The sequence below is a fragment of the Bos indicus genome, chromosome 5, assembly GCF_029378745.1.
Source record: "Bos indicus isolate NIAB-ARS_2022 breed Sahiwal x Tharparkar chromosome 5, NIAB-ARS_B.indTharparkar_mat_pri_1.0, whole genome shotgun sequence".
Lineage (NCBI taxonomy): Eukaryota > Metazoa > Chordata > Mammalia > Artiodactyla > Bovidae > Bos > Bos indicus.
Window position 1 is genome coordinate 2,049,446 of NC_091764.1, and position 21,228 is coordinate 2,070,673.

The 21,228-nt window shown below is 42.2% G+C and overlaps 2 protein-coding genes across 7 annotated transcripts in view; one reads left to right on the forward strand and one right to left on the reverse strand.

Moving 5' to 3' along the window:
* LOC109558654 (potassium voltage-gated channel subfamily KQT member 3-like) overlaps positions 1-1,677 on the reverse strand; it is a 146,239-nt gene extending 144,562 nt beyond the window's left edge. For all 5 annotated transcript variants that reach the window (XR_011566505.1, XR_011566503.1, XR_011566504.1 and 2 more), the window contains exons 1-2: positions 1,585-1,677; positions 171-510 (exon numbers count right to left, since the gene is read on the reverse strand). Coding sequence is in view for 1 of the 5 variants with exons in the window: in XM_070788824.1 (XP_070644925.1) it covers positions 172-510; positions 1,585-1,593 (348 nt within the window). In the remaining 4 variants the exon portion in view is untranslated. The remainder of the gene's footprint in view (positions 1-170; positions 511-1,584) is intronic.
* TRHDE (thyrotropin releasing hormone degrading enzyme) overlaps positions 509-21,228 on the forward strand; it is a 449,137-nt gene continuing 428,417 nt past the window's right edge. For both annotated transcript variants that reach the window (XM_070788822.1, XM_070788823.1), the window contains exons 1-2: positions 509-1,899; positions 14,092-14,365. In XM_070788822.1, the coding sequence (XP_070644923.1) occupies positions 1,001-1,899; positions 14,092-14,365 (1,173 nt within the window). In that variant the 5' untranslated portion in view covers positions 509-1,000. The remainder of the gene's footprint in view (positions 1,900-14,091; positions 14,366-21,228) is intronic.

Genomic DNA, 21,228 nt, shown 5'->3' on the forward strand with positions numbered 1-21,228 from the left:
CGGGGAGTTTCGGTCCCTGAGCGCAGCCAGAGTAGCTTTGGCAATCTAGATCTGGAGCCTGTGTACACACGCTCACGCACACACGCGCGCACACACATGCACACTCACTCGCACACACGCACTCCGGCTCTCCCCACGGGCATATAGAGCAAACCCGGAGCTTCATCTACCTTAGGGAGATGGCCCGGACGGACACTTCTTGCTCACTTGTCGTCTCCGGAGGTCAGCGCAACGTCGGGACCAGGGAGGCTCGCTGCCCGGTGTGCAGCCTCGCGCTGTTTGCCGCCACCGCTGCTTAAAGTGTCCAGGCTGGAGGAGAAGGCTTCTCCCGGACAGATTCCCGGCGCAGCTCTGCGGCCCTGGGACTTCACCGAGCTGCTTCACCCGGGTCTCTTCCGCCCCGGCCATCCTAGCGTCCCCGGCTGCGGGGCTCAGGACTCGGGAGCCTCCGCCGCTGCCGCCGCCGCCGCTGCTGCGAGCACATCCCACCCAGAGGACTGAACGCCAGCGCTGGAGTGGGGAGAGAAAGCGGCAGCCCTAACTTCCCTCTCCATCGCTCCCTCCTTGGCAGCCGCGGACCCGCTAGAAGGCTCCCGCGGAAAGCCAGGCGAGAGCTCGGCGCTGGGGACGGCGAGCTGGGAGCAGCGGGCGCACAGGGGCGGGGGCAGCCTGCGCCCCGGAGCCCGGCGCCCGCCGAAGTAGTGCGCGCTCTGGGGCGAGCAAGACGCTCTCCAAGTTGGGCGCGTCCCAGAGTCCGCTGGCCCGCGCTCCTGCAGCCGGTGTGGTGTCCGGAGAGAGGCGGGGCTGATGGGGGGCGTCGTGGGCGCTGTCGCCTACGGACAGAGCCCGTCTTAAAAGACGCCCGGCCGGTCTCCCCAGGGTCGCAGCTGGCGTCGCGCCCTCGGCCGGCGCGCGCTCTGATGCCGACGCTACCGGTGGCCCGGGTGGCCCGCTCACGGGGGGCGCCCGAGGGGGCGGGGGAGGAGGAGGAGGCTGTGTGATGGCCCTAGACGGCGAGCGGGGGAAACAAGAGGAGGAGAAGAAAAAGAAGAAGAAGAAAAAGAAGAGGAAGAAGAAGGAGAAGGGGGCTCAGAAGAGCGGCTCCCTCTTCGCGGCCACGATGGGCGAGAACGACGCCGCACTCCGGGCCGGCGGCAGGGGGCTCTCGGACCCGTGGGCGGACTCCGCGGGGGTGCGGCCCCGCACCACCGAGCGCCACATCACGGCGCACAAGCGGCTAGTGCTGGCCTTCGCGGTGTCCATCGTGGCGCTGCTCGCGGTCACCATGCTCGCCGTGCTCCTCAGCCTGCGCTTCGACGAATGTGGGGCGAGCGTGCCGTCCGGCGCCGACGGCGGTCCGGCCGGCTTCCCGGCGCGCGGCGGCAACGAGAGCCTTCCGGGCCCGGCCCGACGGAACCACCACGCCGGCGGGGACCCCTCACAGCCCGGGGCAGGCGCGGAGGCCACCCCTGAGACCCCGTCCGCCCAGCCGCCGTCTGGGGAGGAGCGCGAGCAGTGGCAGCCGTGGACGCAGCTGCGCCTGTCGGGCCACCTCAAGCCGCTGCACTACAATCTGATGCTCACCGCCTTCATGGAGAACTTCACCTTCTCCGGCGAGGTCAACGTGGAGATCGCGTGCCGGAACGCCACTCGCTACGTCGTGCTGCACGCCTCCCGGGTGGCGGTCGAGAAGGTGCAGGTGGCCGAGGACCGGGTGGCCGGGGCGGTCCCGGTGGCCGGCTTTTTCCTCTACCCGCAAACCCAGGTCTTGGTGGTGGTGCTGAATAGGACTCTGGACGCGCAGAGGAATTACAATCTGAAGATCATCTACAACGCCTTGATCGAGAACGAGCTCCTGGGTTTCTTCCGCAGCTCCTACGTGCTCCACGGGGAGAGAAGGTACGGAGGGAGGCGGTGCCCCGCGCCGCCCCACCCAGCCAGGCTGCTCTAAACCGCCGGGTAGCGGGCGACCAGGGGACCGGGCGAGCTTCGGATACACGGGGGGCCAAGGATGGAGTGAAGGAAGTGAAGGTGGGGTAGGGCCATCGCCCAGAACTCTCGGGGTCTTCCTGAGGCTTGGGTTCTTCCTTGGCCAACTCCACAAACTCACTCACCGGTACCAAATGCCACTCTAGGCTGGGACCCCCTGCCTCGTTAAAGTTGCTTAGACAGGCAGAGCACACAGCCTTTTTTTTTTTTTTTTTTTTTCTCTTTAAGAGTGATGTGTAATCTGAGCGGCCCCAGGCCAGGGTGACATCAAAACCCTGCCAACTTACCGTGGAGGGAAAATAGGTGAGCGCCAGAGGCCAGGGCCGCAGCTGGGTGAGGAGCCAGGACGCGGGAGGCAGGGCAAGATCCTTCCCGTGCCCCGCGCCCCAGCCTCCCACGCCCGCTTCTGGAAGGCATAGAGCCGTGGACAGGCTTTGGCCTCACGGAGTTTAGCAAAACTGGAAGTTGAGATTCTGGACAGTAAGAGCTGGTCCCAGTGACAGGGGGATGGGGGTGGCGGCAGCTGCCTTGGCCAAAGCCAGCCAGGAATGTTCTTGCTGGTGCTTCCACCTCTCCTAACGCAGAGTGACTCCAGTTTGTTCCTGAGTTACTGCCTCTGGAAATGATTCCAGTGGTGAAAAGGGAAAAGCTAAGTGTCAGTCTCAAATGACTTATTAGTGAGTGCCTTTGATGCTTCTTTTAGATTTGGACAGTATTCTGTTTCTTATTTTTTTGAGAAGCTGTGGGGTTTTTCACCATTTGTTTAGAGTCCAACAGAACCGGGTTCAGATCTCAGCTTCAACTCTACTGGTGGTGAAGGCTTGTGGAAGCTGATTAATCTGTCACCAGGTCCTAGCAATGACTACTTCTAGTGCTTAATGAGCGTCCTGTATCAACTCAGTCTTACAGGAGCCCGACGAGCCTGGGTGCTGTTAACTCCCTGTTTTACTGATGGGGAAGAGGAGGCACCAAGAAGTGGAGTAACTTGTAATATAGTGAGCCGACAAAGAAGGTTTTAGACTTAGGCACTTTGGCTCCAGAACCTCTACTTTTAGTTTTAACTTGGTGAAAATAATAATAATAATATCCTCATGGAATTGTTGCAGATGTCCATGAATAAATGCACTGAAAAGCACTTAACCTTGTACTTGGCACATAGAGTGCCCACTCATAGAGTGTTATGAGTGTCCCATGGTAGCAAGCCCTCAAGCATGTTGTTGAATGCATAAACAAGTGATTCTTGTTTTTTCCCTGGCCCCTTGCATTGAAAATAACTGAATAATTAAATGGCTATGGGGCCAGGGAATAACCCAAATGAACTTAAAAATGAAATCAACAACCTTTGAAGTGGAGGCAGGTTGGAGATTAGTAATGGTGCCATTGGCAGAGACTCCCTTGTTCTCTAGAGATTCTCACAACAGCAGAAAACTTGGGATCAGAGCAGTCCAGGGCTCCTGGGGTCAGCAGACTGGGCAGCAGAGAGCTGGGACTCAAACTTAGGTTTTCTGATCCCTGGACTAGAGCTCATGCTGTCTGGAAACTCCCAGGAGAAGTTGCTATAGTATAAGAAGCTGGGAAAATTTCAGTGTGTTATGAGAGAACACAAAAGTTTTAACATTTATAGAGTGCTGTGGTATAACCTCATCTAAATAAATTGCCTAGTGCTTTAGTGGTTAGGGACCCTGGTGACTCAGATGGTAAAGAATCTGCCTACAATGCAGGAGACCCAGGTTCAGTTCCTGGTTTGGGAACATTCCCTGGAGAAGGGAATGGCAATCCACTCCAGTATTCTTGCTGGAGAATTCCATGGAGAGGAGCCATGGGGTCGCAGAGTCCAGCATGACTGAGTAACTAACACACTTAGTGGTTGTGTGCTAATTAAAACCTTCTATAAGTGAACCTATAAATTATTCACATTCAAACTCCTAAGACCAGATGTAGATAATTTAAAACCCCTTCCACCACATTCTCTGACATAGTCTCAAGAATAGAGATGAAAAATGTTGTTTAAAAGATCCATGAGCATGTCAAATTTGGGGGAAAAGCATAGAAGGCGAGTCTGCATGTTATGTCAAAATGTCTTGCTGTGGTGAAATAAATACTTCCAGCAAATCCTGTTTTTTTCTAAGCTGTGCCAAAATATATTTGGTGGAACTGAGCTTGTTGTGGTCAGTGCTTTCAAATTAACAGGACTCTTAAAAGGACCAGGTGTTCCTGCTTGACCTATAACTGATTGCTTGTACCCTAGTGCATATTTATATTCAAAGTCTGCTTCATTTTCCCCAAAGATGTAAATAAGATGGTTGGGAGTTTAGCCTGCATCCCATTAACACTCCAGGATTTGGCATTTTTGGAGATCTTAGGATGGTTTTATACTAAGCAGCCTCTTAGAGAAGTACTTGTTCTTTTTTTCTTTTTCACCCTCAATATTAGAATGAATAGAATAATTTCTTATGTTTCTACTAGAGTTGATAAGGCAAAAGAAATCGAATCAAACAAGTCACAGTTATGTAAAATTAACATATATTAAGCTTTTTTTGTTTGTTGTTACTATGGATACTTGGAGAATTTTTAAACACACCAATATCAGGAACTCCGCTAGAGTTAGACTTTTATTGGTGACGATTCTGTCCCCCAAATGCAATGTAAATTGACATTTTAAAACATACTTTTCAAAAGGACTTAAATGCAAACTCTAAATTTTCTTTTGTTTAGTGACTGAATGTCTTGGTCTTTTAGTTAGTCAAAATTTTTGCCAATTTAATTATCAGACAATTTCTGTAATGAAAGTATTTAATCTTGCAATAGGGAGTCACACTGAGTAATTTGAGAGATTTAAAAAGAGCAATACTACCATTCTGTCCACCTGACTTAGTCTGTGTGGAAACAACTGGTTAATAATCAATCTGATTTTCTGGTTCACTCCTTAGAGGCCCAAGCAAGGAAACTAGATTCATCATGTTCTGTATGCCTTTGACCCTGAAAAGTTTCATCCCCCAGGAGGTTTTGGAGGGGGCCTGGTTTTTGCTCTATAGAGAAGACTTACCTCCCCTGGTTCCCATATTACAGTAGAGAAAGTTTAGAAGACAAGCTCTTCACTTGAGGCAAATCTTTTCCTCTCGGTTCAACATTTGGAAATTCACCACTTGTTGAATATTGCAAATAAATTCTCTTAAATTTGAAATGTTTACACATATCAGAAAATGATCTCCGTTAGGCAGAATACCCACTCACTTTTCCCTCAAGAAGGTGGGCAGCAGGCAGATACAGAAAGTGTGTGTTCATGCCATAATACCCAGTAGTAGAATACGCTTGCTTAGAATTAGGCAAAATCTTCATTTACCTGAAGTAATTGATGCTTTAGGGTAGCCAGATGGTGAGCATACCCGTGTTTAAGGTAAGGTACCTTAATTTAGATCCAGATGGTCGGACTGAAAGAGGAAGCTTACCCAAAGTAAATGACCGTCTTACTCACTTTCAAAAGGGACACCCTTTTTCTTTGACAAACTTTGAGTCTGTGACATCCCACAGTGACAGAAGACAGAATGAAAAGAGGAGTCTTTTTCTTTCAAGGGTTATTCAGACAGAAACCATGATCTCCAAGGAGAATGGGAGGATAAAATTATGGTTCTCAGAGAGAATTGCAAAAAGCTCCTTTGCAAAAATCTTGTGGAGAGCATAGAGGATTCTATGGGTAGGCATTTGTGGTATTAGTGTGGATGGTTTGATGCCTTGTACTTCTCCTGAAATGAATTAATTTCATTAAAAAAACCATGGCATTTAATAAAAATAAGAAAAATATGTTGAGAGCAGCCTTACTTCTCCCATTCACTCTGCACAGGAGATATCTTTACATGAACAAATCAGAATACATGGCTTTTTGCCCCTCTATAGAGGGCTCTGCACTGAAAAATCTAGGAGAACCATTTGTTTCTGTGAAAACTTTTTGTATGATTCCTTAGCGGACTTGTTTAGCTCACTGTTTTCCTGTCAAGGCGCACACAGCCGTGTGGCCAATCTGAGTCCAGTGTTGGATTTTGGTTACAGTTCAAAATGCTATCAGTAAACTAAATTAGAAAATATTGGGAAAAAAGTTTTGACCATTTAATAGTCACTTATTCATGGAGGAAAATTCATGTAATTGGTGTTTGTCTTGCTATGTTCTTTGGTCACCCTGGATAGTCCTGAAATATACCTTATTTATGGAAGAGTTAAATTAATTTGTCTGTGTATTTTTTCTTCAAAATAACTCTAAACAGGGCTCTTTCAAGCACAGACAGACTTGTGCCTGATTTCCCTGTGTTGGGTTTGCGTAGTATGTTTATTTTCTCAAATCAATATTTGCCGCCATGCATGCAGATGGGCTTGAGACAACAGTATAGGGCAGTAATTTAGGTTTGCTTGAGGATGATGATGACATTTGAATGGTATAAGAATGGGACTCGCTTCTGTAAGCATGACTTTTAAGAGTGATATAAAAAGTGAAGAAGAAATCGTCTGCCTTTAATATGTGTTTGACCGTCTATAAGGAAGAGCGCCCACCATAACCCCAGGCTCATTCATCCTCCTATCCCACCAGCAATGATCATCACCTTGTCGTCCTTTTCATTCAAAATTACACCAGTGGCTGGATTCCTCCAGATTTTCTCAAAGATCCATGCTATCCTGCTTTTTGCCACTAGAGAGTGGCTGCTCTCTCCAACAGAATTTTGCTACAGAGGATTTGAGAGGATCTAAAGATGCAAAACACTTCTTGCCCCTCCCAGTTCTTTGGACAGTCTGAAATAATTCACACATGGGCACAGCTGGATGGTGGTCCTGATGGGGCTGTAAGGGTGAAGTAAGATTGGCAAGACCTAACTGAGCGGGGCTGAGCTGGGGTGAAGAGTCCCTGGCTCCCCACTGCCCGCTCCCTGTCCCCAGGTGTGCCTTCTCGGTCTCTGAATAAACCGCTCGCTTGTTAAGGCACTCTGGCAGTGGTTGCACAGGGACGGGGTGGTGAATTTCAATTTTCAATTTCAGTTTAATTATTTGGATATTTTCTCATGACTACACAACTCAAAAAACAAACAAACAAAAAACCCCCAAACCAAAGTGTAAAAAGAATGAAGTTTTAAAATTACCCTTGTTGGTTACTTTTTATCCCTTTTAAGAAGAGGTTCAAGCACTACTAGTTGTGTTGCTGGATGGAGAAGTGTGTGTGTGCGTGCGTGCGTGCGTGTGTGTGTGTGTGTGTTCAGGGACTCTGGAACCAGACTGCCTTGGTTTATGTCTTGACTCTTCCACTTATTTAGCCTTATGACCTTGGCCAGGTTTCTTATTGTTTTGTGTCTGGTATCCTTATCAGCAAAACGGGGATAATGATATCCTCTTTCGTGGGGTTATTGGGGAGGATATTAAATGAGTTAAGTAATAAAGTGCTTAGAACAGTGTCTGACAGTTGGTAAGTATTTGTGGGTATGAAATACAATTATATTATTACATGGCTGGATAGCTGTTCTTCAAGCTGGTACAGGGTCATTTAGGTTCAATGTTGTTGCCTTAGGCTTCCCCTTATTCGCAAGGCAGTGCGGAAATGGTCACTTTGGACATTCCTTCCACTGCTGTTTGTTTTGCCCCCTAAGCGGAGTTCAAAAGACAGGGAGAGAAAGAAGCAGGGCCCTTCCATAATGAAGAAGGGAGAGAAGAAAAAGGCTGTGGTATTTCATAGCTAGAGAAACCCCATGCTTGGTCCAGACGCTGCAATAGAGAAGGTCGAGGGAGCAGGAAGAGGGTGTGAAGCAGAAGGAACTCGTAACTCTGATTATTGCCCTGCTAGCTCAGCAGTGAGAAGAGGAGAAAACAGTGACTGAAGGGTCAGGAGGGTGCCTGCCTTGTTGCTGGAAGCCAGTACAGGAGATAGAAAAACCCCGAGTGCCAGGGGAAAGGCACATCAGTCATTAGCTACTGCTCTGCAGACTGTATTTGGGTTCCACCAGTAGCACTGTTTTATGATACTTACATAATACTTTTCCTCTTTCCAATATTGAACAAATGAATCTCAGGTACTAGTTTATTTATCCTTATGAGAACCTAATATTATGACTCAGGAAAGTAATTTTAGTGAGTCCATAATACTCTTCAACAGTGGTGATCGAGTACTTAGTACTCATTTTTGAGAAGAGTATTTAGTGCACAAAAATGAAAGCAATTATGAATATTATGCTCTGTTTTTATAACACGATTATTCACATACGCACCACTTCCTACATACATATTGCTGGTATTATTGCATTATGTTTTTAGTTTACTAGAATGGTTATTTAAAAAAATATGCTACACATATTTTTTGTGTTGCTTATAGCACTGAATATTCAGCAGGAGCACTTCTCTTCTGAAATGGCAGAGTTTTAATGACTCATTGCAGTACATAAAAACACAGTCTAAACAATGACCCATTTTGCCTTAAAATGTTTTGTCATTGAGTAATAGTTTGCACTTTGATCAACAGTCTTCACTTTAAATGCGACGTGGGTCACTTCCATGACCTTGTCACTGTCCAGTTACTAAAAGCAGTTGAAGAGTAACTAGATGATCCACTGGATCACCTCTTTCAATCTTGGGAGTTTTTGTTACTAATCTTAAACTATTGCAACAGTAGGCAAATTGCTGTTGCGACAGAAGCAGCTTCAAAGGTTATCATTCACTGTGCTGTATAGATGTGGCCGAAACGGAAGCCTTCCAGAAATGCCCTGCCATTTGTGAGGTTCTCTTGGTTTTTGGTGGGTTCCACAATGAAACATGAATCAATCTGAATATGAGCAGTGTTATGCAAATGTTTGTTTCCTTTGCATATATTAACTTTATGAAAAGGCAAACTGACAATAATGGAACAGAAATTGTTTGTATCACATACTGTAATTTGTTGGCAATATCAGCCAACGTTAATGCATTATTTCAGCTGAATCTTATCATAATGATTCGACACAAGTAGCTTGCCTAGTGAACTTCCGCAGAAATAAGAAGAAATCAATTCTCTATATCCTTCAGAGGCAACACAGAGCTTTAAGCTCTACTGCTTAGCACAACCAAAATGTCAAACAGGCAAGTTGTTAAGAAATCAAGTAATTTATTTTAGATAGAAGGGAATTAAAATACATGTGTATTATTCATTTTTTTAGTGATGCTAAAGTGATATTCTTGGAATAACACTTCCAGGATGTTACTTTTGGTGGTGAAATTTCTTTATAATGATAGAACGATTCTATAAAAGATAAAAATGTTTTTGTTTGAGAAAGCAGGAGAAAAATAGGCGACAAAATACTTTTCCCCAATACGTTCTGCCTCCTGCTGTTTTATTTTTACTTCTTACTGTATTTACATTTGTATTTCATATCCTTACTGTATATTAAAGTGTTCTCTATTTTTAATTATTTTTTTATATTTTTTTCCTACCTGGTGTACTGCTACTACCTCAAACTCTGCCTCAAATTTACTTAAAAACCAAACTCATTATTTTCTATTCCCAATCTCTTTCTCTAGAGGTCTTTGATGTTTTTAGTGACAGTAAGCAGGAAAGAGGTCTCAATTCCACCACTTGAAGGCAATCATCAGATACATGCAGTGAAGATTATGTTTTTGAAACCCAACAGACACTATTGCCTATTGAGGGCCCTGAGCCTGAAACTGGCTCTCTTTGTTAGAAAGCAGACGATCCAGGGGGAGAGAGGTATTAGAGATAGGTGGGCAATACTGAGATCTGAGAAAACCAGAACCTGTAAGAGAGCAAATAGGACGTTAACTTTATACGTGAGTCAAAGCCTTTGATGTATGGCAAAACCAATACAATATTGTAAAGTAATTAGCCCCTAATTAAAAAAAAAGGTTCTTTCTGTGCCACCTGTAGTCCACTTGCTCACTTCTCCTTCCGTCTCTGACCCTTAAAGTAGTGCCCAGGCTTCAAGACCAGTTCTTAACTTCCTCCTCCATGAAGCCTTCTTTCAGTTCTTAAGACAGGTGTTCTCAGCGAGGTCGGTGCTGCCTCCCGGGGCACGTTTGCAGTGGCTGGGGACTTTTGGGTTGTCACGGCTGGGTAGAGGCGTTGCTACTGGCCTCTAGCGGTAGACGTCTAGGATGCTACAGAGCCCAAGATGGCTCTAAAAAGAGAATTATCCATCCTAAAATGTCACTAGTGTCAAGAATTCTAGCACTGAACCACCTATACTTACATTAAAAAAAAGAAAAGTCAGTGGTGCCAAGGCTGAGAAACCTTGCGTTAGAAGATGTAATTTCTTCATGCATTTGTCATGGCTTTTTGTGCAAACTTGTCTAGGCTTATGTTTTATTTATTTTATCAGAGTATAAACTCCTTGAGGGAAGGAACATATATATTTATCTTTATCTCCACAGCATTAAACACTCAAGAATGATGACCAAGAGAAGCAAATGTATATAGCTCTTGTAGCAAAAACTATCTAGCAATAATGTAATTTAGTATTTTAAAATCATCTCATCAAATTCAAGGACTATTTTATTTCTAATTTTTATTCAGTTATAGGTTCTCAACTTGAAAAAGACCCTAAGCGTAGTCTAGTCCAATTGCTCTTCTTTTCCAAGGGGCTTGTTTTGATTTGCTAAATACTGAATTGAAATTCAATTGCAATCGTCCTCAGGTGCCAGACTGTGAAATTGATATTTCCTCATTTAGACATTATCAAATATATGCTAGCCCTCAGTGCATGGCTATAAATATACTGTGTGTAGGAATTCATTAAGAATATTAATTGCAGAAAAGTCACTAGATGATCTTTATAGTTCCTTTCAACCCTGAGAATCAGCAATTTAAATTGCTGGCCCTTACTAACATATTTACTTACTATGTGAGGCAAAAAGAGACTTGAACATGACATGATTTTTCTGCATAAATATTTGGTTTATTAATTTCTCATTAGCCCAGAGGTATTTAGATATTCTACATTTAATGAATTCCTACCCTTTAATTACTCAATACCAAAGACATGTTTGATTTTTCACCTAATGTACATTCTAAATGCAACCTCTCTGTTGAACTCTTATGGAAATTTCCCCTAGTATTATTAGCAGTTTTTAATATATTGTATATATTTTTCTTTTCAGGTAGATTGCAAAAGCCTTAAGGGCAAAAATGATTCTATCTTGAAAAAAAAATCCTGCCACATGGAGTGAAAATCTCACACGTGGGAGACAGTGTCTAATTGCTCAATGACAAGACTTGGATTTCTCAGTACTTAGAAGTGAACATATTTCCTTGTATATTAAATTTCATAAGTATCTTTTAAATGGCCTCAGTAAAGAAATAAGAAGCCTTAGTGACCATTTTAATTAATAAAAAAGTTTGGATTCAAGAACATTTTGTAAGACAAAAAAGCATGTGAAGAGAAAATTGTAAATGAGTGCTTCTTAACAAAAAGTTACTGATATTTCATTAAGCAAAAACTATATTGCTGTCAGTAGAAAATAGGGAAAGTATTGCCAAGATGCTGGCAGATTTGGAAAGAAAAACCTTTATGACCAATAGTCAAAATAAAACCTTGCTTATAAATTGTGGGTGAACATTCATTTTGCTGTTTTTGAAATAGAATTACCTTTTTCTCAGACACAGAAAATGTGGATTCCGGACCCAGCTTTGCACTAATTATCTGTGTAACTTTAGATAAATCACTTAACCCTACTGGAACTACTTTTTCATTTTAGGAATTTATGAAAGCTGGACAATTTGTTTCTAAGATTGCTTCCAACTTTATATTTTTTCTAAAGATTTATAGTTAAAACTTCTTTCCTAAATATTATCTCATTTTATCATCTCAACAGTTTCATAAGGGAGGCTTAGAAATATTTTCCTTCTACTAATGAAAAAATAAACTCAGGGAGTAAAGTGTTTTACCCAAGCCTGGTATGTAGCAGCTCAGTAATGCTTCAAGATAATTCTTGAAACCCCTCTCTCAGAGGAAATATACAATTAATCTTTAAAATATCTTATTTTCTCTGTTTGAAAACTAAGCTTTTAAAAAGTAGTCCCTCAATAATACATGTGTCATAATTTTTAAAAGTATAAGCATTTACATTTTATGGTTTGATCCAGGGATAGCCAATAAGATTCAATACACATGTCAGCCTCTATTAATTGGTATAGCTCCCTGAAGTGCTGTGTTGAGAATAATTCTGAGGCCAAGTTTGGGCTCAGCGGGAAAGTGTGCCATGTGAGATTAAGCAAGAACTCTGTGGATGACGGGGAAGGCAGGGTGGGTGGTAGAACGACTGTGGGGATAAGAGCCTTCTAAAGAGATGGCTGTAGCACTCAGTAATGTTTTACCAAGGGTTTGATATTGACTTGCCTTAGCTACAGTTTTAACTAGTATTATTTAAAAAGTTTGGGGCTTCTCCAGTGGCTCAGTGGTAAAGAATCGGCCTTCAATGCAGGATTCCCAGATTCAATCTCGTCAGAAAGATCCCCTGAAGGAGGAAATGGCAATTCACTCCAGAATTCCCCCCGTGGGAAATGCTATGGACAGAGGAGCTTGGAGGGCTACAGTCCATGGGGTGGCAAAGAGTAGCATATAGCTGAGGGACTAAGTGCGCACACACACGCATATAAAAAGTATAATTAACTTAGAATCTTTTCACAAATAATGGCCCTCTTTTTAAGTTAAAGGAGTGTCTGTCTTCAAGTACATAGTTTGGGTATTTTGATTTGATAGAATGCAGAGGGTGTTTCTAGAGTTTAAATGAGATGCAACTCTGCAGCTTGATCTGACATACTGACATGAATATTTACTATATAGATATTTAGTATATAACATAATAACATATAACGTATATAGCAAATATATACTGTGAGTGGTAGAAACCAATGGTCTCTGGATCATTCTGCGTAAATGTATGTTCTATCACTCTAAGAAAGGTCGAAGATACTGTGAACCAGTGGCTGCCATTTATTACCTGCCTGCTAGGTGCTGTTCATCTAGTCACACCTTTACACCCTCCTTTTCCATTCTACTAAACTTTACAATGCTTTTTAAGTTGGGCATGGTTATTTCTTTTTACGCAGTGAATAGCTGCACCTTACGGAAATTTAGTAATCATCCAAGATGATGTGGTTAAGAAATGTTGTGGAGTCAGAATGCAGACCAGGTTTTATCAGGTCTCAGAGTCCATTTCCTTAATAAAACCAGGGCACATCTTGCTGAAATATGAGGATGTAGATGTTTCTTAGTGATCATCTGTGTCTTACTTGTATCTAATGACAACTTTTGGATTTGATTTCATTGTCTTTACTGGTTGAACAGTTTCAACCAGTTTCAGAGAGGAGAGAGACAGTCGTGTCCGACTCTGGGCGACCCCATAGACGGCAGCCCACCAGGCTCCCCTGTCCCTGGGATTCTCCAGGCAAGAACACTGGAGTGGGTTGCCATTTCCTTCTCCAATGCATGAAAGTGAAAAGTGAAAGTGAAGTCGCTCAGTCGTGTCCGACCCTCAGCGACCCCATGGACTGCAGCCTTCCAGGCTCCTCCATCCATGGGATTTTCCAGGCAAGAGTACTGGAGTGGGGTGCCATTGCCTTCTCCGCATACCACAAAGGAGAACCATTATTTTCTAATACTTTCCAGTATGATGACGAGTTGTTTTTCTGTAAAGTGTCAGTTTTGCCTAATAAGCACAACTCTGGGCTTCCCTTGTGGCTCAGCTGGCAAAGAATCCACCTGCAATGTGGGAGACCTGGGTTCAGTCCCTGTGTTGGGAAGATCCCCTGGAGACGGTAAAGCCTACCCACTGCAGTATTTTGGCCTGGAGAATTCCATGGACTGTATAGTCCATGGGATCGAAAAGAGCTGGACACCACTGAGCAACTTTCACTTTCACTGGATTTAGAGAATTTACTTTAGATGAGACAAAAAGTTTTCTGAAAATTTTTTGTTGTTGGGGAAATATGCATGAAGTATGCTTTTGTACCATTCATGTGCTTAAGTTTGGTTCAGGAAAAAAGTGTCTTGTAATTTGCAAAAGTATTTTATTAACAGAAGTATATAAAGTGATCATAACTTAAGTCATAAATGTAATTGAGAATGTCATTTTCTTTTTTTCCAGATTCCTTGGTATTACTCAGTTTTCACCTACACATGCCAGAAAGGCATTTCCTTGTTTTGATGAGCCAATCTACAAGGCTACTTTCAAAATCAGCATCAAGCATCAAGCAAGCTATTTATCTTTATCCAATATGCCAGTGGAAACTTCTGTGTTTGAGGAAGATGGATGGGTTACGGATCACTTTTCACAAACCCCTCTCATGTCCACATACTATTTAGCCTGGGCAATTTGCAACTTCACATACAGACAAACTACCACCAAGAGTGGGGTTGCAGTAAGTATTTTAAGCTTAATGTTGTTTTTGGATAATATATGCTGATATCTGGATTAACAATGACTCATTTCTCTCTTCTTCCCATCTTATATAGCTGAATTCTTTTCTTAATCCTTGGAAGGAAAATTATCTTCTTGGTTTCAGAGTCAGAGAGGAACTTCTCTTCCTTACCCAGCCTTCTTATTAATTTAATCACTTTCCCACTCCTGCCATTCCTGTTCCTTTTGATCACCTGATTATCTCTGCAACAGCTGTTGTCTGTTATGGGAAATTGCCTGTTTTTATTTATATGATGATAAAGCTTCTTTTTATTATATAATATTTCACACATAAAGAAAATGTTGAGAATAATATTATAAGCTCCATATACCTACTAGCCAGCTCTATAGAATCTAAACATTTTACCATCTTTGTTCCAGTCTCATTTAATTTTTGAAAAAGTAAAACATGTTGGGTAGAGTTGAAGCCCCCTGTGGACCCCTGCCTGATATTATTGTCTTGTCTTCTACCTGGCCCTGAATTTGAATTTTGTCATTTCTATGCATATTATCACACAATTATTAAGTATATTATTCATTATTAAGTATAAGTGAAGTTGCTCAGTGGTGTCCGACTCTTTGCGACCCCATGGACTGTAGCCCACCAGGCTCCTCCATCCATGGAATTTTCTAGGCAAGAGTACTGGAGTGGGTTGCCATTTTCTTCTCCAGGGGATCTTCCCAATCCAGGGATCGAACCAGGGTCTCCCGCATTGCAAGCAGATGCTTTGCCATCTGAGCCACCAGGGAATCAATCATTATTAAGTATAAATCTGTTTAAATAATTCCATGTTTTAAAATTTCATATAAGTGGTTTTATATTATAATCATTTCTTCAACTTATTTTTATTTGATTTCATTTTTGCTTAAAATTATATTTTTGTGGCTTATCTGAATAGAGTGGTTAATGAATATATTAAAATTTCCCTTCCTCCTATAGATGAACAATTTAATGTTTCCTGATTTTTCAGTGATTGACAACAATGCTCAGTGAACATTTTTGCACCTAAATTCTTTTGCTGATGTGCTAGAATTTCTGTAACGTACGAAGCTTCTTTTAACCCATAGCACCCATATGTATAGAAATATGTACTTAGACAAAGGTGTTATATAGGAAGTCTTGAGAATTCACTCTCTGTATTAAATTTATAACAAAAGTCAATTGTATTCTTTATGATCATTACCATTTGTGATACCATTCATTATTCCAGGTACTTTTGACATGCATTTGTCTTGCATTAATCAGACTAAAGCAGGCCATGCTCACTTAACAACTTTGTCTTCATTTTGATGGCTTATGCAATAAATATGCATTTATTTTAAGTTTCATGTCAACCCTAAAGCAAGGTATTATAATTCCATTTTTCCGAGTGAATAAATTTAGGTGGGGCCATTGGTAAAGAACCTGCTTGCCAATACAGGAGACATTAGAGATGTGGGTTTTATCCCTGGGTTGGGAATATCCCTTGGAGGAGGAAATGGTAACCCATTCCAGTATTCTTGCCTGGTGAATCCCACAGACAGAGTAGCCTGGTGGTGTATGGTCCATGGGGTCGCAAAGGATCGGACATGATTGAAGAGACTTAGCACGCACAAATTTAGGTTTAAAGAGGTGAAATAACTTTATCAGAGTAAAAGGTAAGTGAGTGGTAGGGCTGCAAGACTAACTTCTTACGGTATGACCCTACATTTTGGGTTCTCAGCCCCTACGCCCCTCCTCATGCTATATTTACCATTTCACCTGTGTGTCTGTATGAGAGTCCAGGTAATGATTCTTTCCATCCAATGGCCATTGTATCTGGTGTTACTCAAACATAACAGAAAAAGTGGATAGAAATCTATATTCTTATTCTATAGAAGTCCATAGCTCTATAACAGCCTAAATTTTGAATAATAGGTTTAGATAAACAAATTTTTCTTGCTGTTAACTTTCAATTTAAATCACCACAGAACCCATTTAAAAAATAAAATTTGCTTGCATACAAATTTAATGCCATTAGTAAAGAACTGTATATGGTGAGTTAATCTACATAATCATTAAAAATAATACCCCTAAGTACTGACTGTAGAATGCTAGAAAAAAGACATTTTGCTCTTTTGGACTTATACTTTTTTAATATGTTTAATTCCTCTGGTATTTCTTGATATCTCCTGTGGATAGATACTTCAAGGCTACTCATGTTGGACTGTACAAGGAAAAGGAATACTAATATATTTCATTTCCTTTTACATCTTCAAAAGTTGATGAGAGTTGCTGTGGGTCTCTTAGGAGCATAGGGTACATTGGAAGTGTGTTTTTCTTAGTGTGATTTCTTTATCCTAAAAGTATTTTCAGCTCTACACAATCATGCTTGTTGCTAAGTGATCTGTGTTTTAGAATCAGATACACCCCAATTATTTAGATGTGACTTTTATTAGAGTTAAGAATTCAAGTAATTAGTAAACATTAAAAAATTCCTATTTAATTATTTTTGTGGAGAAAAGATAAAGCATGCTACTAGAGAACACTGGAAGGCCAACTGAAATAAAATTTTTGTTGTATAATTTAAAAATACTAAGAGTAGTAAAAAGGAAAGCAAAATTGCTGTTGGGAACCCTTATTTATCAACTGTGGAACTAAAATGTAAAACCTGTTTCTCTTTTTTTGTCACCCCTTGGAAATCCAGTCTATTTTCTTTTTATTGCCATTCCTCTTTATTACTGAGAACACATGGAATGACATTTCTGAACTCTTTAACAGCTAGGAGTGGAAGTTTAGCTTTAGACTCTTAGGTGTGGGATGGTCATATGAAATCCAGGGGATCGTTTTGAATCAGAAACTGAAGCAGTTTCCTTTGAGATATGAGAGAGTAACCTGACTAGCATCTTAATATACAGCTGAATGGAAGCAGACCGTCAAGTATACATGTTTGAAGCATCATTATTTGCTTATCAAGTTATGTGTATTTTGCAAGGCACTAATTCGTCGCTAAGTTGTGTCCAACTCTTTGCAACCCCGTTGACTATAGGCTGCCAGACTCCTTATTCATGGACTTCTCCAGGCAAGAATACTGGAGTGGGTTGGGGTTCCATTCTCCAGGGGATCTTCCTGACCCATGGATCAAACCTGGATCTCCTGCATTGCAAGCAGATTTTTATCACCTGAGCCACCAGGGAAGCCCTTGCAAAGCACTATCCTAAGTAATTAAGAAGCTTAAGAAAAGTCTAAGATCCTTCCAATAGAGTGATTGAAGGGCAACTTTCAAGTGGAATCCGTACCTGTCAAATGTTAAGTTTCAGTTCAGTTCAGATCACTCAGTTGCGTCCAACTCTTTTCCACCCCATGAATTGCAGCACGCCAGGCCTCCCTGTCCATCACCAACTCCCGGAGTTCACTCAGACTCACGTCCATAGAGTAAGCGATGCCATCCAGCCATCCCATCCTCTGTCGTCCCCTTCTCCTCCTGCCTCCAATCCCTCCCAGCATCAGAGTCTTTTCCAATGAGTCAGCTCTTCGCATGAGGTGGCCAAAGTATTGGAATTTCAGCTTTAGCATCATTCCTTCAAAGAAACACTCAGGACTGATCCCCTTTAGAATGGACTGGTTGAATCTCCTTGCAGTCCAAGGGACTCTCAAGAGTCTTCTCCAACACCACAGTTCAAAAGCATCAATTCTTTGGCACTCAGCTTTCTTCACAGTCCAACTCTCACATCCATACATGACCACAGGAAAAACCATAGCCTTGACTAGATGGACCTTTGTTGGCAAAGTATTGTCTCTGCTTTTGAATATGCTATCTAGGTTGGTCATAACTTTCCTTCCAAGGAGTAAGCGTCCTTTAATTTCATGGCTGCAATCACCATCTCCAGTAATTTTGGAGCCCCAAAAAATAAAGTCTGACACTGTTTCCACTGTTTCCTCATCTATTTCCCATGAAGTGATGGGACCAGATGCCATGATCTTCATTTTCTGAATGTTGAGCTTTAAGCCAACTTTTTCACTCTCCTCTTTCATTTTTATCAAGAGGCTTTTGAGTTCCTCTTCACTTTCTGCCATAAGGGTGGTGTCATCTGCATATCTGAGGTTATTGATATTTCTCCCGGCAATCTTGATTCCAGCTTGTGCTTCTTTCAGCCCAGCGTTTCTCATGATGTACTCTGCATATAAGTTTAATAAGCAGTGTGACAATATACAACCTTGACGTACTACTTTTCCTATTTGGAACCAGTTTCTGTTGTTACATGTCCAGTTCTAACTGTTGCTTCCTGACCTGCATATAGGTTTCTCAAGAGGCAGGTCAGGTGGTCTGGTATTCCCATCTCTTTCAGAATTTTCCACAGTTTTTTTTGTGATCCACAAAGTCAAAGGCTTTGGCATAGTCAAGAAAGCAGAAATAGATGTTTTTCTGGAACTCTCTTGCTTTTTCCATGATCCAGCGGATGTTGGAAATTTGATCTCTGGTTCCTCTGCCTTTTCTGGAGAAAGGAATGGCAAGCCACTTCAGTATTCTTGCCTTGAGAACCCCATGAACAGTATGAAAAGGCAAAATGATAGGATACTGAAAGAGGAACTCCCCAGGTCGGTAGGTGCGCAATATGCTACTGGAGATCAGTGGAGAAATAACTCCAGAAAGAATGAAGGGATGGAGCCAAAGCAAAAACAATACCCAGTTGTGGATGTGACTGGTGATAGAAGCAAGGTCCGATGTTGTAAAGAGCAATATTGCATAGGAACCTGGAGTGTCAGGTCCATGAATCAAGGCAAATTGGAAGTGGTCAAACAGGAGATGGCAAGAGTGAACATCGACATTCTAGGAATCAGTGAACTAAAATGGACGGGAATGGGTGAATTTAACTCAGATGACCATTATATCTACTACTGTGGGCAGGAATCCCTTAGAAGAAATGGAGTAGCCATCATGGTCAACAAAATAGTCTGAAATGCAGTACTTGGATGCAATCTCAAAAATGACAGAAGGATCTCTGTTCGTTTCCAAGGCAAACCATTCAATATCACAGTAATCAAAGTCTATGCCCCAACCAGTAATGCTGAAGAAGCTGAAGTTGAACGGTTCTATGAAGACCTACAAGACCTTTTAGAACTAACACCCAAAAAAGATGTCCTTTTCATTATAGGGGACTGGAATGCAAAAGTAGGAGGTCAAGAAACACCTGGAGTAACAGGCAAATTTGGCCTTGGAATATGGAATGAAGCAGGGCAAAGACTAATAGAGTTTTGCCAAGAGAACGCACTGGTCATAGCAAACACCTTCTTCCAACAATGCAAGAGAAGACTCTACACATGGACATCACCAGATAGTCAACACAAAAATCAGATTGATTATATGCTTTCCAGCCAGAGATGGAGAAGCTCTATACAGTCAGCAAAAACAAGACCAGGAGCTGACTGTGGCTCAGATCATGAACTCCTTATTGCCAAATTCAGACTGAAATTGAAGAAGGTAGGGAAAACCACCAGAACATTCAGGTATGCCTAAATCAAATCCCTTATGATTATACAGTGGAAGTGAGAAATAGATTTAAGGGACTAGATCTGATAGATAGAGTGCCTGATGAACTATGGACAGAGGTTCGTGACATTGTACAGGAGACAGGGATCAAGACCATCCCCATGGAAAAGAAATGCAAAAAAGCAAAATGGGTGTCTGGGGAGGCCTTGCATATAGCTGTGAAAAGAAGAGAAGAGAAAAGCAAAGGAGAAAAGGAAAGATATAAGCATCTGAATGCAGAGTTCCAAAGAATAGCAAGAAGAGATAAGAAACCCTTCCTCAGTGATCAGTGCAAAAAAATAGAGGAAAAGAACAAAATGGGAAAGACTAGAGATCTCTTCAAGAAAATTAGAGATACCAAGAGAACATTTCATGCAAAGATAGGCTCGATAAAGGACAGAAATGGTATGGACCTAACAGAAGCAGAAGATATTAAGAAGAGGTGGCAAGAATACACAGAAGAACTGTACAAAAAAGATCTTCACGACCAAGATAATCATGATGGTGTGATCACTCACCTAGAGCCAGACATCCTGGAATGTGAAGTCAAGTGGGCCTTAGAAAGCATCACTACAAACAAAGCTAGTGGAGGTGATGGTATTCCAGTGGAGCTATTTCAAATCCTGAAAGATGATGCTGTGAAAGTGCTGCACTCAATATGCCAGCAAATTTGGAAAACTCAGCAGTGGCCACAGGACTGGAAAAGGTCAGTTTTCATTCCAATCCCAAAGAAAGGCAATGCCAAAGAATGCTCAAACCACTGCACAATTGCACTCATCTCACATGCTAGTAAACTAATGCTCAAAATTCTCCAAGCCAGGCTTCAGCAATACGTGAACCGTGAACTTCCAGATGTTCAAGCTGGTTTTAGAAAAGGCAGAGGAAGCAGATGTTAAGTTTACCCATCCCCAATATGGCTTAGCATTTTTCTAGTTAGTTGGCAACACTTAGAAATTTGGGAAATGGCACATAAGATTCTTTATATCTGGCTTCTCTTGAAAAATTGGAAAATCTTGTGACAGCTGGCTCAGATTCTCACTTGGCAATATTTGCTCATTCATTTATTCCTTCAGCAAACTATGACAGAGTTTAGTGCCATAAAACAAGCATTTTATTGCCTTCAGAGTTTCAGTGGGTCAGAAATTTAAAAGACCCAACAGAAACACTTTGTCTTTGCTCAGTGATGTCAAGGGGTCGGCTGGGGAGACTTGATGGCTGACTTGACAGCTTGAAGCCAGGATCATCTGGACCATCTTCACTAATTTGTCTGATGATCATTCTGTCAGTCCTCTGGGATATCAAATAGGACGTCTGGCCACAGCATTTATGTGCGGCC